The sequence below is a fragment of the Mauremys mutica genome, chromosome 3 (assembly GCF_020497125.1).
Source record: "Mauremys mutica isolate MM-2020 ecotype Southern chromosome 3, ASM2049712v1, whole genome shotgun sequence".
NCBI classification, from domain to species: Eukaryota; Metazoa; Chordata; order Testudines; family Geoemydidae; genus Mauremys; species Mauremys mutica.
The window spans coordinates 121,041,707-121,055,593 of record NC_059074.1 but is presented as its reverse complement, the minus strand read 5'-3'; the positions used below and the strand labels follow the sequence as shown (position 1 = coordinate 121,055,593).

Genomic DNA, 13,887 nt, shown 5'->3' with positions numbered 1-13,887 from the left:
TGACAAACATTTTGTTGTGTAATTCTTTTGTTTTTACTCAGTTTTTAAAAAATGAAAATAAGAAACACACACATGGTAACTGTTACAGATGCCATAGTACATGGGTGCGCCATCACACATGATTTACAAGTCTGTCCCAGTTACATGCAATAGTATAACATCACACCAAAGCATAAGATAGTCAAAAATTATAATCGTATCCCTCAGTTGCTCCTGTTCAAAAAGCAGCTGCTCAGGCAACACTTCAAGTAACCCACATGCTCCAGGGGAAATGTGACGGGGGCAGGACAGAAGGAGAATAGGGTGAATCGGTTTTATGTGGTCTGTAACATAAGAGGAATATTTAATAATGGACTGATTCTATACGTGTTTTTTAGAAACCACAAATACTACTCAACCACAGCTCTCTTGATTTCTGAAACTGCTAGAGCTTCTGTCTGTAAACCATGAAAAGGATCTGTAAAGTGCTTGGCATTGCTGATCACTACTACTGGGTCTTCTGTACAGAGAATGTTTGATAAACACACAAATAGCATCCAGAAGTATTCTTCCAAAGACCAGGTCTGTTCTTTTAGTGAACACAGAGTGTACTGTACAGCCAGCTTCTGTATGTAGAGACCATTTTGGGATGCAAATCAAAACTTTTAGCATAAAAATCACAGAATGTGAAGTGACAAGACACTTTCAAGATCTGCTAGTTAGAGCTTTATGTCAAAAGAACTGTCATCCTATGCCTAGAACACTCCCCCTGAAATTATCTGCAAGGCCACAATCCATTCTGCTCCAAATATCTCAAAACCTGCTTCTATTGTGCCATCTATAACAAATGAGCTAACCAGGATGGTTGGTTGAGTAGCAGATAGCTGATATTATTTATTAAAAATAAGAAAAAAAACTTTAGAATAGTTCAGACTAATTAAGTTGCATGCATAGTTCATCTAAGTAACCATGCAATCTTATTACTGTTGTCTTGTTCTTTCTCCCTCCCCTTCGCTTCTTAATGTTTGCTACATTCGCTTGTTGCATTTTATTTCAAATGAGTCTGTAACCTCTTCAGAGCATGAAGCAGGTGTGTATGATGACTAGCACAACAGAGCTCTTGGCACTATGCCCATACAAATAAAAGAAGACAGACCCATGAGGTATTTAGAAATCTTGAGATTCCAGATACAGTCACTGTTTGACTAGTATAATTAACAGTATTCTAACTGCATAAATCCTCTTAATGTCAAAATACTAAAGAGGTCTTAAACAATATCTGCTATTCACTTACAAACTCAATCATAACTCTGCACCGTTACTAGCTACTGTAATTAAAAGTGTGGCTCATGCTTTTAACAGATGTTATTTCAAAGGATGGTTGTGATGAACATTTTAGTACCACAAAAATGCAAGTTAACAAAATTGCTAGAAAATTGCTGAACAATTAAAACTGAAGTTCATTTCTTTCCCACTCAACTCACACAGGAAGTTAGTTACAGTCCTTATATGAAAGTTCCACTGACAGATTGTTCCCTTCCTTTTTTTTTTTTGCCTGAACTATAAGGAAGGTGGCAATAGTAGAACACTAATGATATTGCTACTCCCAAGATTATTTGCTGAGTATTGTCACAGTGCTCAGAGCTGTGGAGGCAGATGTGGTCTCAGCCAAAAGGGGCCTGCAAGCTGAATTAGATAACACTGTCATAGTTCCGGGGCACCAGACTTGTATTCCCCCTTTGCAATCCAGCAAGGGAACCACTTTCAGGCATCTAGCTCCCCCGCTGTTACATTTCCTGGGTGGGACCGTGTCTCTCTCCCTCCTGACTGGAGTGTTTTCCAGGCCACAGAGTTCCCTGCCTTCGCTGTGAGTTCTCCATCCAGTCAGACTGCCTAAGCAAGCCTGATTTGCTTTCTCTTCAGAGGCTATCAACAGCATAATTACCCACCGTTATAAACTACCACGCAGCTTTTCCTAAGCAAGAACATTTGTTCGTACAGTGAAAGCATTACAGAGAAAACATAACAATAAAAACCTACACGCATTCTAATAAATTTACCAGAGATCACCCCAACTCCAACAAGGGCTCTAGCAGGTGAACAGGCCTTCGAACTGCACCCAGGGGGGTTTCTGTGATGTTCATGACCACCTTAGCTCAGAATAAGGACACCCATGAATCTGTAAGTCACTCCTTCGGGCCTCTGATCTTATCCTCATGTAACAGGTTATCAGCAGATAAAGGTCCCTTCCAACTGGGTGAAGCTTCAAAAGGCTAAGTTCTTGCAAAACTGGAGGAGTTATATTCGTATTCACCTCCCACTAGTGATTTCCTGGGAAACCTGCTTAACTTTAGATGTTCATTCTTGACTGGCACATGTTTCAAACAGTCCTTTGAAGCTCATAACTTTTTCACTAGTAGGGTGGTGAAGAACTGGAATGGATTACCTAGGGAGGTGGTGGAATCTCCTTCCTTAGAGGTTTTTAAGGTCAGGCTTGACAAAGCCCTGGCTGGGATGATTTAGTTGGGTTTGGTCCTGCTTTGAGCAGGGGGTTGGACTAGATGACCTCCTGAGGTCCCTTCCAACCCTGAGATTCTGTGATTCTATGATAACACTTCTCAGGGTTTACATTAGTCATGTCTCCTCCCTAGGGACGTTACATACAATCCCACAGTAACACAAACTTTTGCATTTTTAATAAAATGAACTTCTAAGTTACTTAAACGTAATTCAACAAGGTTTGTTCAGGATATTGCAGGAAATTGCTATATCTGTCACAAACACAATAATGATGCAAGACAGCTGGCCTACACTCAAAGCAGTGCAGGTTTTTTGTGGGGATAAGGTGTGGTCAGTTAGCACACAGTAAGAATGTGATTACACCAGGCACAGGAAGCAAGGGGAAAGAAGCTTGAACATGGACATGGGAGAAATGTATGAGGGGAAAGAGTGGAGGGGAGAAGGGTGGAAAGGATATAAGGAAGGCTTGAATGGAAGGTACGGAGAGGGGGACTAGGATGACACTTGAATATGAGAACAAGGAGTTTGAACTTGATGCAGAAGGCAAGGAGGAGCAAGTGACAGCAATCATAGGAGAGGAGGATGACTTTAGCAACTATTTGGATGGACTGCAGGGGAGTAAGGAGAGGCCGGAAAAGATAAGATTGCAGTAGATAAGGCAAGAGATTACCAAGACATCAACAAGGATTTTTGTGGTCAGGATACAGAGGAAAAAACAGACTTAAAAACTGTGGCGGAACCAACAGCATTTGGAAGTGGCCAGATGTGAGGGGACAAAGAAAAATGTGACACCAATGTTGCAAGCCTGATAATGGGAAGATACTGGAATAGATTTGTCCAGCAATTTACTGACATTCTTTGAAAATGGTACCGCTCTGAAAAATGAAAGTCATCTTTGGTCATGTTCTTATTCTGCACAGGTATAAGAAACCACAGGTAGAAATCCACCCACAAAACTTATTTGTAGTACTCTGTATTTGCCACCAGGAAATTTTCACAAGTATTTTTCTTCACTAAAAATCATTTCCCCCCAGTTCTGTATTATATTAAAAATTCTTACAATTTAATTGTAAACAATAAGCTGCATATTAAAACCTCCTTGAGAAATACATGTGCAGGGAACATTTATCAATTACTAATAAACCTATCAAAGCTAATCTACTGAGGAACTGAATGGCATATATGTTAACTGCAAGAGTATTTTTACTGCATAAATTAATGTATAGTCTTTTGACCAATATGTAAGGTCAAAACTGTATGTTCAAATTACCATCTTGTTTTAGCTCAGTGCAGACTTATAAACATGCACTTCTATAGTATAATAATTTCACAGAACTGGAACACAGATGAAAAAGCCACTGGAACAGAGCACATGACGGGATGGAATTTCACTGTTTAAATTATCTAATGGAATGTATTTAATGGGAGCAATTTGCATGGGTGATGTAAACAGAAATGAGACTTCTGCGTTGCGGAGTGGAACTACCTGGTATCATTTGCACTGCTGACAGGTTTTGGTTGAGCTGAGTCGCTACTGATGGGAGCGGGGCGACTGACAGCAGCGCTGCAATGGTTCCGTACATCACAAGGGACACTCCGCGTGCTGCGATGAGAAGAAAGACTTCAGGAAACAGTTGAAAAAGTGGATGGAGTTGAAAATTTAATTTAAAAATAAGATAGCGAAACAATCAAAAACAGTGTCAATTTTTAAAGTTTATTCATGTGGGGGAAAAATTAATTTATTTTACCAAAAAAAAAAAAATTGGTCCCAAAAGTTTTAGAAGCAGAGTAGTCAATGGGCAAACAATCACCTAATATTTTAGGCCAACATTTCAACAGTTACCTCTAGAATAGCTCCCAATTTGTGTGTGTAAATACCTGGTTTTGAAAAATTTTGGATCCATATTCTGAGGCTGGGCTACAGCCCTTTTGAAAATATAGCACTTTATTTTGTTTATGTGGAAGGCTGTATGGCAAAATTAGTTTGGAAGCTTTTAATTTTTTGCCCTATTTCTAGACCAAAACTTTTAATGGGAAACAATTATGTGAATATAGTTTGAAAATTATTTAACACTAAGATACAGAAATGCCACCATATTCAAGGATGTTATCTTTGAAAATCTCATGTAAACTAAACTACAGAAGCAAAGTCAGAGGCATTACATGCTCACTCACTCAGGGGAAGGGAAAAAGCTAGTTAACTACCAGTATTTAAAATACTGAATCTCATTATAAAATATTCTTTTCCCAAAGCAATTTTGTAAAGGAGGAAACAAAGAATGACTTTAAAGTTGGAAAGCATGCAGCAATCAAAGATTAAACAAATGAGAAAATGCATCATCTCCAAAGGCATGCCTTTAAAACACAGATTTCTTTTACGCTTTTTAAAAAAATCTCCTTGATTTTCCTCTTGCAAAAACAGAAGTATTGGCTTTATCAGAACAAATATTTTAGAGAAACAATATTTAGTTCCCTGAGTTAAACAGCTTCAGTAACATCAAACTTTCAATGAAAGGGGAGAAAGCTGACATTTAAGGATCTGGACAAGTGCTGAATACCTGAACCCTTCAGGAGTTGGGATGATAAGGTGAGGATTTGGTGGATCACTGTGGCATCGAGGTACCTTCACAGGACGAGGACTGTTTCGATGAATAGCTGCAAATGGTAGAAGTCAACACACAGATATTATTATAATGTCAGGAAAAACACCGGTTATGAAAAATTTTTAAAATAATGATGTTATGTGATTTTGTTAAAGATTTCCCCCCACAAATTAAGCAATTATATAATATAAATTCAGCTTCTATTTACGTCAAAATATTTTATTGCTTTTGTAGATACAAAACCCAAAAAACTCATTTAAAATAAATCACTTATAAAGGTAATACTAATCATAGTAATAACTTTCAGCATCAGGCTTCTATAAAATATAAACAGCCATTAAAAACAATCAAGGGAATGAAAAAATAGCTGTAACAGGATGTGCATTTAATGAAAATACTGTAACTGTATTTTCATTTTTTCAACTTCACAGGAAAGGGTTAATTTATTACTTTTTTTTATGCAGTAAATAAACAACATGTTAAAAACTGAATAATGCCAACACTATTGCTTTATAAGATGCTCTTGGTATCAGAAATATTAATTTTCTAGACAACTATAAAAAGCAAAGCATGCTGGTCAAATGCCATGCATATACGCAGTAAGCTAAATAAAATAGTTTTATCAGTATTAAAAGTTGTCAGCCAAGTCATGGCTGAAGCAGCATTTGCAAGTGTTTCAGTATTTGGGCTCATATGCATGCTAAAACCATTGTTTTAACCAAAATGAACATTAGTCTCATCTCTGAACTAGTTTCACTGTGAATCTAAGGACTTATATGAAGAGCACGAACACTTAATTGAGTTATTCTAAATAGTATTTATTGTACATTAACAACTCCATTCTAAAGGAAAGCACAGAGTGGGATAAGGGTTCTGTGGACAGAAAAGTAGCTTGTAAATTTACAACCCAAATTGTTGGTCTGATGTATAATAAAATGAACCCTAGCTCTAGACTCAAGAAGGCCACTGCTCATTTTTCTTTCAAATTGCACATTTGATATGTGATCTGCAGACAGGGGGATCACAACAGGAGTCAGCTACCCTGCTATAATAAAAAACATACCTCCCAGCAACCAAAATGAATAATTAATACTGTGCAACTGACCAAAAAGTTGGACACTTCCAGTTTAAAGAAGTTAGATATCGGTATATCGCTATCTATCTTTCTGTACATTAAATACAGGGTTTTATCCCAATACTGCAAAGACTTATGCACACACACTGAACTTTATACCCTGTTTACAGTCACAATCAGTTAAACAGATACTTGTAGTAAAGTTTTTTTTATCTTTTTTTGTTACTTGCAAATAAGTGTCCTATTTTGATATTAAATTCACGGAACTTAAAACAACTCAAAGGGACAATGCTTTTTCCTCCAGTTGTACTTCTTTTGCTTCCCTCCCTCCTTCCCTGTGTGATATCTTCAGCTCAACCCTGTTACTTTCTCTCTTCCCAATGCCATTTCTTTGTACTTTTCACAATACCCATGCTTCTTCCTTCTCCTGTTTTCCTCTGATCCCTTCATTCCCCCTGCCATCTAAACCCATTTGCCCTCATTCATCATGGTGTGGAAGAGTTGCTTATGCTTTCGAAACCAGCAGGTGCCCCCTACTCCATGTTATGCCTTAACACATGTGAAGTGTGTCAAGACTATGCGAAAACATGAGGGACCAGTATGCAACTTCAGGAAAAATGAGAGTTACGAATGCCTAACAATGACTAATTGCACTGGCAAGGAGGCGGGAAATGAGAGAAATTACTAGATAGCATTCTTAACCGCAACAATGGTGCTAAAATGAAACAATAATTGCAGTGTGGGCAGTAAGCAGCCAAAATGATTTTGGAAGTTATATCTTCCCCAATCTAACAAAGATACTGGAAGTACTGCACCAGACATCAGCACAGAAGTCTCCTACAAGGACATAAGATAGAAACATATGTGTGAAAAAAAATTAATATTCCTCATGCATGAAATACCACAACACAGAGGTTTACCTTTTTAACAAAGGACATTTTTAACCTTGACAAATCACAAGAAGGTTTACAAGAGTTCCAGGTACAATCAGAAATACTCTGTTGGCAAGGCAGTTTGGTTGCATTTAAAGCCTAACTGAATGTCACATCTCTATTGTTGTAGCAACACTACTGAATAGCAACATCAAAGAAAAACTCTGCAATTAACATTTGCTTACTTCAGTTTAAAGTTCTGAGTCAATAATATAGCTGATGATAATTTTAGATGCACTGAATTACAAATTTGGCAATTCTTCTTCTAATCTATATTTTACAAAGAATCACACTGCATTTTCTTAGGCCATACAATTAATAAAGATATTCACAATAGCCTGCAGCTACAGTATCAACATTTTACACAGATTAACATTTAACTCTGGCTCTTTCAAATGGTTTCCAACCTATTTCCCCTTGTAGATGGTAATTACAAACATATTGCTGTATACTCTTTATCCAGAATCACGTTTGAATACGATTATTTTAACAAATAAATAGAAATCATTTTTAATACTAAACCAAAATAAATGTAAGAAGACTAATTCGTTAGTCATTAGATAATCTTATTTATGAAAATATTTACAACCAGTAGATGTTCAATGCAAACTAATGTAATATTAATATTTGTCTTTTAAAAAATAAATTGGCATAATTTTATGACACTCGCTACATGGAAATATATATCTAGTTAGGAATGAAAATAGTAACTTTAGGCAAGAAGTAGATTTGTAAACAAGGATACAATGCCATATTTAATACTTCAATGGAGGTTATGAGCCCACATGGGAAGTAGCTCATTTTAGATTTGGCAAAATGTTTGTTTTGTGTTAACTGGATTAAACAACAAGAAACATTTTAAAGCTTATTTTCAAACAATTTAAATATCTGCATTACCACTTGTGTCTACAAAGCTTCCATGAAATATAAAAATAAACAAATAAAAAATGCATTGCAAGGAAATTGCTCCACAGAACACACCAAATCACTCGAGCTTGTCTACATGGCAAGTTACTGTGTGGCAATCCAGGATATGAATCTGCAGTGTACCAGCTTGCCACATGGTAATGTCACTTGTGGACACTGCTACAGTGCACTAAAAGTCCTGGAATATGGCTTGGCTTTCAGTGCATTTTAGCAGTATCCACACAAGACATTACTGCATGGCAAAGAGCTGCTCTGTAGATTCAGACCCTGTCTTTCCATGCAGTGACTTGCCATTGCAGACAAGCCCCCAACTGAATAATATACTATATTAGAATAATTAGCTTGCTCTTACAAACATTTGCCTCTGACTTGAATCTGAAATTCTGCTGTAGCCACCCTTTCACTCTTCTATTCTTATCTGCAATCAGGGGTGGCTCTAGGGATTTTGCTGCCCCAAGCACGGCAGCCTGCCTGCCGCCCTCGCGGCACCGGCAGAGCGCCCCCTGCGGCTTGCCGCCCCAAGCACGCACTTGGAGCTGCCCCTGTCTGCAATGGGATCAACTACAGTAGAGGCCTTTATAGAGCCCTGACTTTCCCCAAAGCTGTAACTCCTCACAGCCATAATATTTTCTTCTGAAGATTTGATGGGACTCTATTGGGAGCCATTTAAGGACACTAATTAGCCTTGGTCTACACTACAGGCAGTTTACATCGACCTAACTCTGTAAGTGTTTTCACTAAAATGTAGCCCCCCCCCAATGTTACTCCCCCACTACACCGACTTAAGAACTCAACCTCCAGGAGAGGCGGAGCACTTAGGTTGACACAGTGTCAGAGTAGACGCTGTGTGGCTTACATCGACTGTTGCTGCCTTTCAGAAGCCGTCCCACAATGCCCCACGCTGACAGTTAAATCGGTGCACCGCTCCTGCCGAGGACGCACACTGCCAACACAAGGAGCGTAGCATGGACATGCAAAAGCGATTTAATTACTGCAGTGACTGTACATCAACATAACTTAGGTCAACTTAATTCTGTAGTGTAGACTTGCCCTTAGTCAGAGGAATCACTTGAGTGATTTACTTAAAAAAAAACAACAAAAAAAACACTACCTGAAAATATGGACTTTTGTCATTTTACACATTACTTGTGTTAACACTTCCACAGTTTAATGATGACTCAGACAGTAATGTTCATATAAGAACAACCAGGAAAAGCTTTAAAAGTACCTTTTTATTGTTAACTTTAATGTTTTAAAATGAACTTACAATCAAATTGTTATTTTTCAAATTTATTTATACAAACTACAGTAGCTAAGTTCCAGAAGTAATGCCAGGAACTGCTGTCTTACCAATGTACAAACCTGTAACAGGACTGTGAGGTTTTCCAATTACATGGCCGATGCATTCATTCATCAGAGCTTGTAAACTCTAGGAGAGAGAAACAAACAAACGAACAAACTAAAGATATGGTATTGTACACTACACAAGATAATTGCCAAAAAAATCATTTATCTAGATTTGGAGAAAATTTGGTTTACTAGTTTTTCCAATTTTGATCAAGCCTTTAAATTTGTGTTCAGACATTAAAAATCCCAAATCCCCAAAATAAATTTCTTCAAACGGATATGATCTATATAGTTATGTATGCCGCTAACTGAAATATATTTGTAAATGTATGAGGTAGCTTAGACAATGACTACAACATGATTTCTCTAACAGTCAATTATCCTGGGGTGAAGTCCACAAAGGCAAGGTGTTATTGCTTAAAATGTACTAATACATGCATAATCTGTCACGTGCGATACTACTACTTCTATCTGTTCCATTAAGTTAAATCTCTGGAGCCAAAAGTTAGGATTTCATTGCTAGACACTCCTGTCCGGCAATGGACTTGCCAGAATTAAGTAGTTAAAAAGACTGAACAGTGATAGAAAGAAGCTGGGTGAGGTAATATCTTTTATACTACCAACTTCTGTTGGTGAGAGAGACAAGCTTGCCAACTTATACAGTGCTCTTCTTCAGATCTGGGAAACCTGACCAGACCTGAAGAGCAGCTCTATGTAAGTTCAAAAGCTTGTCTCTCTCACCAACAAACACTGGTTCAATAAAGGATATTACCTCACCCGTCTCTCTCCTAATATCCTGGGACTAACATGGCTGTAACAACACTGCATCAACAATGATATACAATAAAACAGCCCCTCTTTACTATAATGCTAGTAGGAGTTATATGCAAGCATTGACAAAGACCATAAAACTAAGTATCATGTTTACTGAATAAACTGCCTTATTTTCGTTATCTTACCAAAAAAAAAAAAAAGTGTTCTATGTCACAGAGGTAAGTATTAGACCTGGCTGACAACTTTCAAAGATACTGTTCACTCTGAGATATAGTGCTCAACACTGACCCAGAAAAATTGCTTTTGTTAATGTAAGCTCTTCTGTCCACCCACAACATCAGCAATTCTCTCACGAAAGGATGGTCTTGTGGGGTTAAGGCACTGAACTGGGATGCTACACAGTGTGTGAGAGAACTTGGACAAGTTACTCAATCTTTCTATATTTCAGTTTCCTCATCTGTAAAACAGGTGTACTAATGCTTCACTATCTTACAGGTATTTTCTGGGGACAAATTTATTAATGTTTTTAATGTGCTCAGTTACAACTGCTGTGAGGGTCATAAGTACAGACAAACATTATTCCACCTTGCTAAAATGCCTCCAGCAATTCAAAGGCATAATAAACTGAAACTAGACAAACTGAGACCCCAATAAAGTGATGTATTTTAACAGTGAGGGTAATTAACCATTGGAAGAAAATATCAAGGAATGTGATAGATTCTCCAACACTTGAAGACTTTAAATCTTTAAATCAAGATAACTTTCTAAAATATATATAGATGGCTCAAAACAGAGAGTTTCGTGTTGCCACAGGGATTCCTCTGTGAAGTTCTATGGCCTGTGTTATACAGGAGATAAGTCTAGAGCATAATGTCCCATCTCACTGTAAAAATCTATTAAACTGAAACTGGGTGTAAGATGGCACAACCTCCACTGACTTCAACTCAGCCTTTTTCTATTTACACCAGGTCTGAATTTAGCTCAGTTATCCCGAATGTTACTAGGGTACTCTCTTGATGTTTGTGTGCAGTTCCCACTGCAAATCCCACTTTTTGAAAAAGTGCCAAGTTATCTTTCAACAACCACAAGTGGTCAGGTTTTATCATATAAATAGCTCCCCACACTATACAATGCTCCCCTCAAGACTAGCTGAGGTGTTGGTTCCATAGACATTCATAGGAAAGAATACTATGATTGTAAAGCACCAAAACCACTTTATATTTGTTTTCTCGACATCTCTGATCCAAATACTGACACAAGATTTTCCTGAGCTTGAGAACTGAAGAGATCACATGAGAAGGTGCCAGGACAACTAGATTATTAAAAACAAAAAACAAAAAAAAAAAACTTGTACTATCCATCAAACTGTTATAGATACTTTAGAAACTGCATCAAAGTTGGGGAAAAAATAACAGGCTGGGGCTAGTTTTTAAAGCTAGAACTTTACATTTTGTGTGACGTATCAGCCATGATGCTCAAGCTTATCAAGATCATATTTAAAGAGAACTGGAATTTTTTAAAAGCACTATGTTTCCCAGCAATGCAAACATTGGAATATAGTCCGCTTCAGGATTTTTGTGCTAAAAGCCAGTTTAGTTTTAAATATAATATTAAAGGAAAAGGATGAATGCTATAGTTTCAGTATTTATTTAATAAGATTACTGTACCCTAGTATTTCATAATGTATCTTTAATTTGTTCATAATGATCTGCTTCCTAATTAACAGTGGCTCAGCTACAGTGTGTTACCACTGGGGATCAATGCTCTTTTGCCTCCTGAAACAGTACAGCTGAAAAATGCTGCAGAGATAATGATATAGTGACTGTGGGACAGGCTTCCGGTCACATTACTTTTAGTAACCTGTCCTTTTCTTTAAATAAATGCAGACAAATCAATCGACATCAATATTATTCTCTGTGTTCTGCTACTTTTGTGGGGGCTGTACTTTCACTTCCACTGCAGAGCTAAAACATACCAGATTACAAAACTAAAGCTTCCAGGATTCTGTTTTACAGAAACAAAACAACCCCTGCCCCCCAAAACCAAACACAAACTATTCTCTACCATATAATTTAACAGTAACAAGGCAAGATTCAAATTTTAAATCTTGTACATTAGTATGATTTAGCTAAGAAATACAGTTAGATTGTAATGTTTTGTGTTTGCGCCATACATGAACTAGGGCTATTAAGGATACATTTCAGAGCATCCAATAGAAAGCAATATTAGGTTGAGTGTAAATTAACAGCTCATCAGTAAACTGCTGCCAAGTATCCCAGATTGTGAATGTAGTTACTATACAAAGGCTTCAGTACTGCAGAAATATGACACAATTTTATTTTTTTTGTATATTGATGTCATTAGTATGCACTATTCAGAATTTTGCAAGTTAAATCAGAGTAATCAGCATTTAGATTTATATAGAACAGTCTCAGAACAACAATTAATCAGATGTAAGAGCACAGAAAATATCCCTGATAACAGACAGACAATAGATTTTATTGACTGAAACTGAACTGGAAGCAGGTTGGGCTACAATGTGAGAACAATTAATTCCGTACCAAGAAATCCTCTTCAGGCAGAGCTGAAATAAAGGCTGGCTCAATGGCTTGAAGAAAATCAAAACCTTGTGTTGCCCACCTGTCAAGCAGAAGATAATTGTTCATTAGCTAAAAACAATTACATAAACGTCACATGAGTTCTAGTGACTTATCTTAATATACATGGTTATGGGTATGGGTATGTCTACGCTGCCAAAAAAGACCCTTGGCAACAAGTCTCAGAGCCCAGATCAACTGATTTGGGCTTGCAGGACTCACACTACAGGACAGCAGTACAGATGTTCAGATTCGGGCTGGAGCCCAGGATCTCAAACCCTGCAAGGCAGATGTGTATCTCAGAGCACAGGCTCTAGCCCAAGCGCAAATGTCTATGCTGCTATTTTGACACCATAGCGCAAGCCCAAGTCAACAGGCCCAGCCTCTGTGGCTCACTGTTGCAGGTTTGTTTGTTTATTTTTGCAGTGTAGACATACCCAATGACTGCTGTTTACTTGCATATATTAACAAAAGTTCTGTATAACAGTTTGGATTTATGTACAGAGTGAAGTACCTGGCTTTTGCTAAGGGATTAATCTTTAGCCAGGTGATAAATGGACATGAAATTCTGAGTTCTGGACTTTTAATATGGATGTCACCAAATAAAGATAGTAGGCTACCTTCTTCAGGCCTGGTTATACACCTCAGCCCATTAATGTTTTAAGTAGTACATATACATTCCCCACAATATATTTTAAAGTGCCCAGCCCACAACATAAGATCTTAGTGACTCCTTATTAAAGTAGTTGCCAACAACTCCTTTCTGGGCAAAATCAAAGACATGGTACTAGCACATAGACTTAGGCAGAATCTGACCAGTATTAATATTATATACCTACTCCAATTGGGTTTCAGCTCAGATTGAAGCACTAAGGAGTGCAGTTGTCACTTGTGGATGATCTCTTTCTAGCTGTAATCTGCACGAGACATTCATTCAGAAGTGACTGAATCCTATAGAGGTTTCTGACATCAACCATCACAAAATACTGCTGTCCCATCTATGGAAGCCAAGTGAGGGTGCAGTTATGCTAGGTCAGCTGTCCCAATTCTCCTGATCAATCTGGGAGTGGGGTGATGGGTAGCTTGTCTTCCTCCTCAAGAGGTCTGAGGTGTGGTGTTCTACCTGGTTCAAT

At 37.7% G+C, this 13,887-nt stretch overlaps 1 protein-coding gene across 6 annotated transcripts in view; it reads right to left on the bottom strand.

Moving 5' to 3' along the window:
• MAP3K4 (mitogen-activated protein kinase kinase kinase 4) overlaps positions 1-13,887 on the bottom strand; it is a 165,595-nt gene that overhangs the window by 28,235 nt on the left and 123,473 nt on the right. For 3 of the 6 annotated variants that reach the window (XM_045010684.1, XM_045010679.1, XR_006578215.1), the window contains exons 14-17: positions 12,719-12,797; positions 9,387-9,465; positions 5,058-5,154; positions 3,986-4,102 (exon numbers count right to left, since the gene is read on the bottom strand). In XM_045010684.1, coding sequence (XP_044866619.1) covers positions 3,986-4,102; positions 5,058-5,154; positions 9,387-9,465; positions 12,719-12,797 — 372 coding nt within the window. The remainder of the gene's footprint in view (positions 1-3,985; positions 4,103-5,057; positions 5,155-9,386; positions 9,466-12,718; positions 12,798-13,887) is intronic. The other 3 variants (XM_045010680.1, XM_045010682.1, XM_045010683.1) reach the window with 3 other exon arrangements.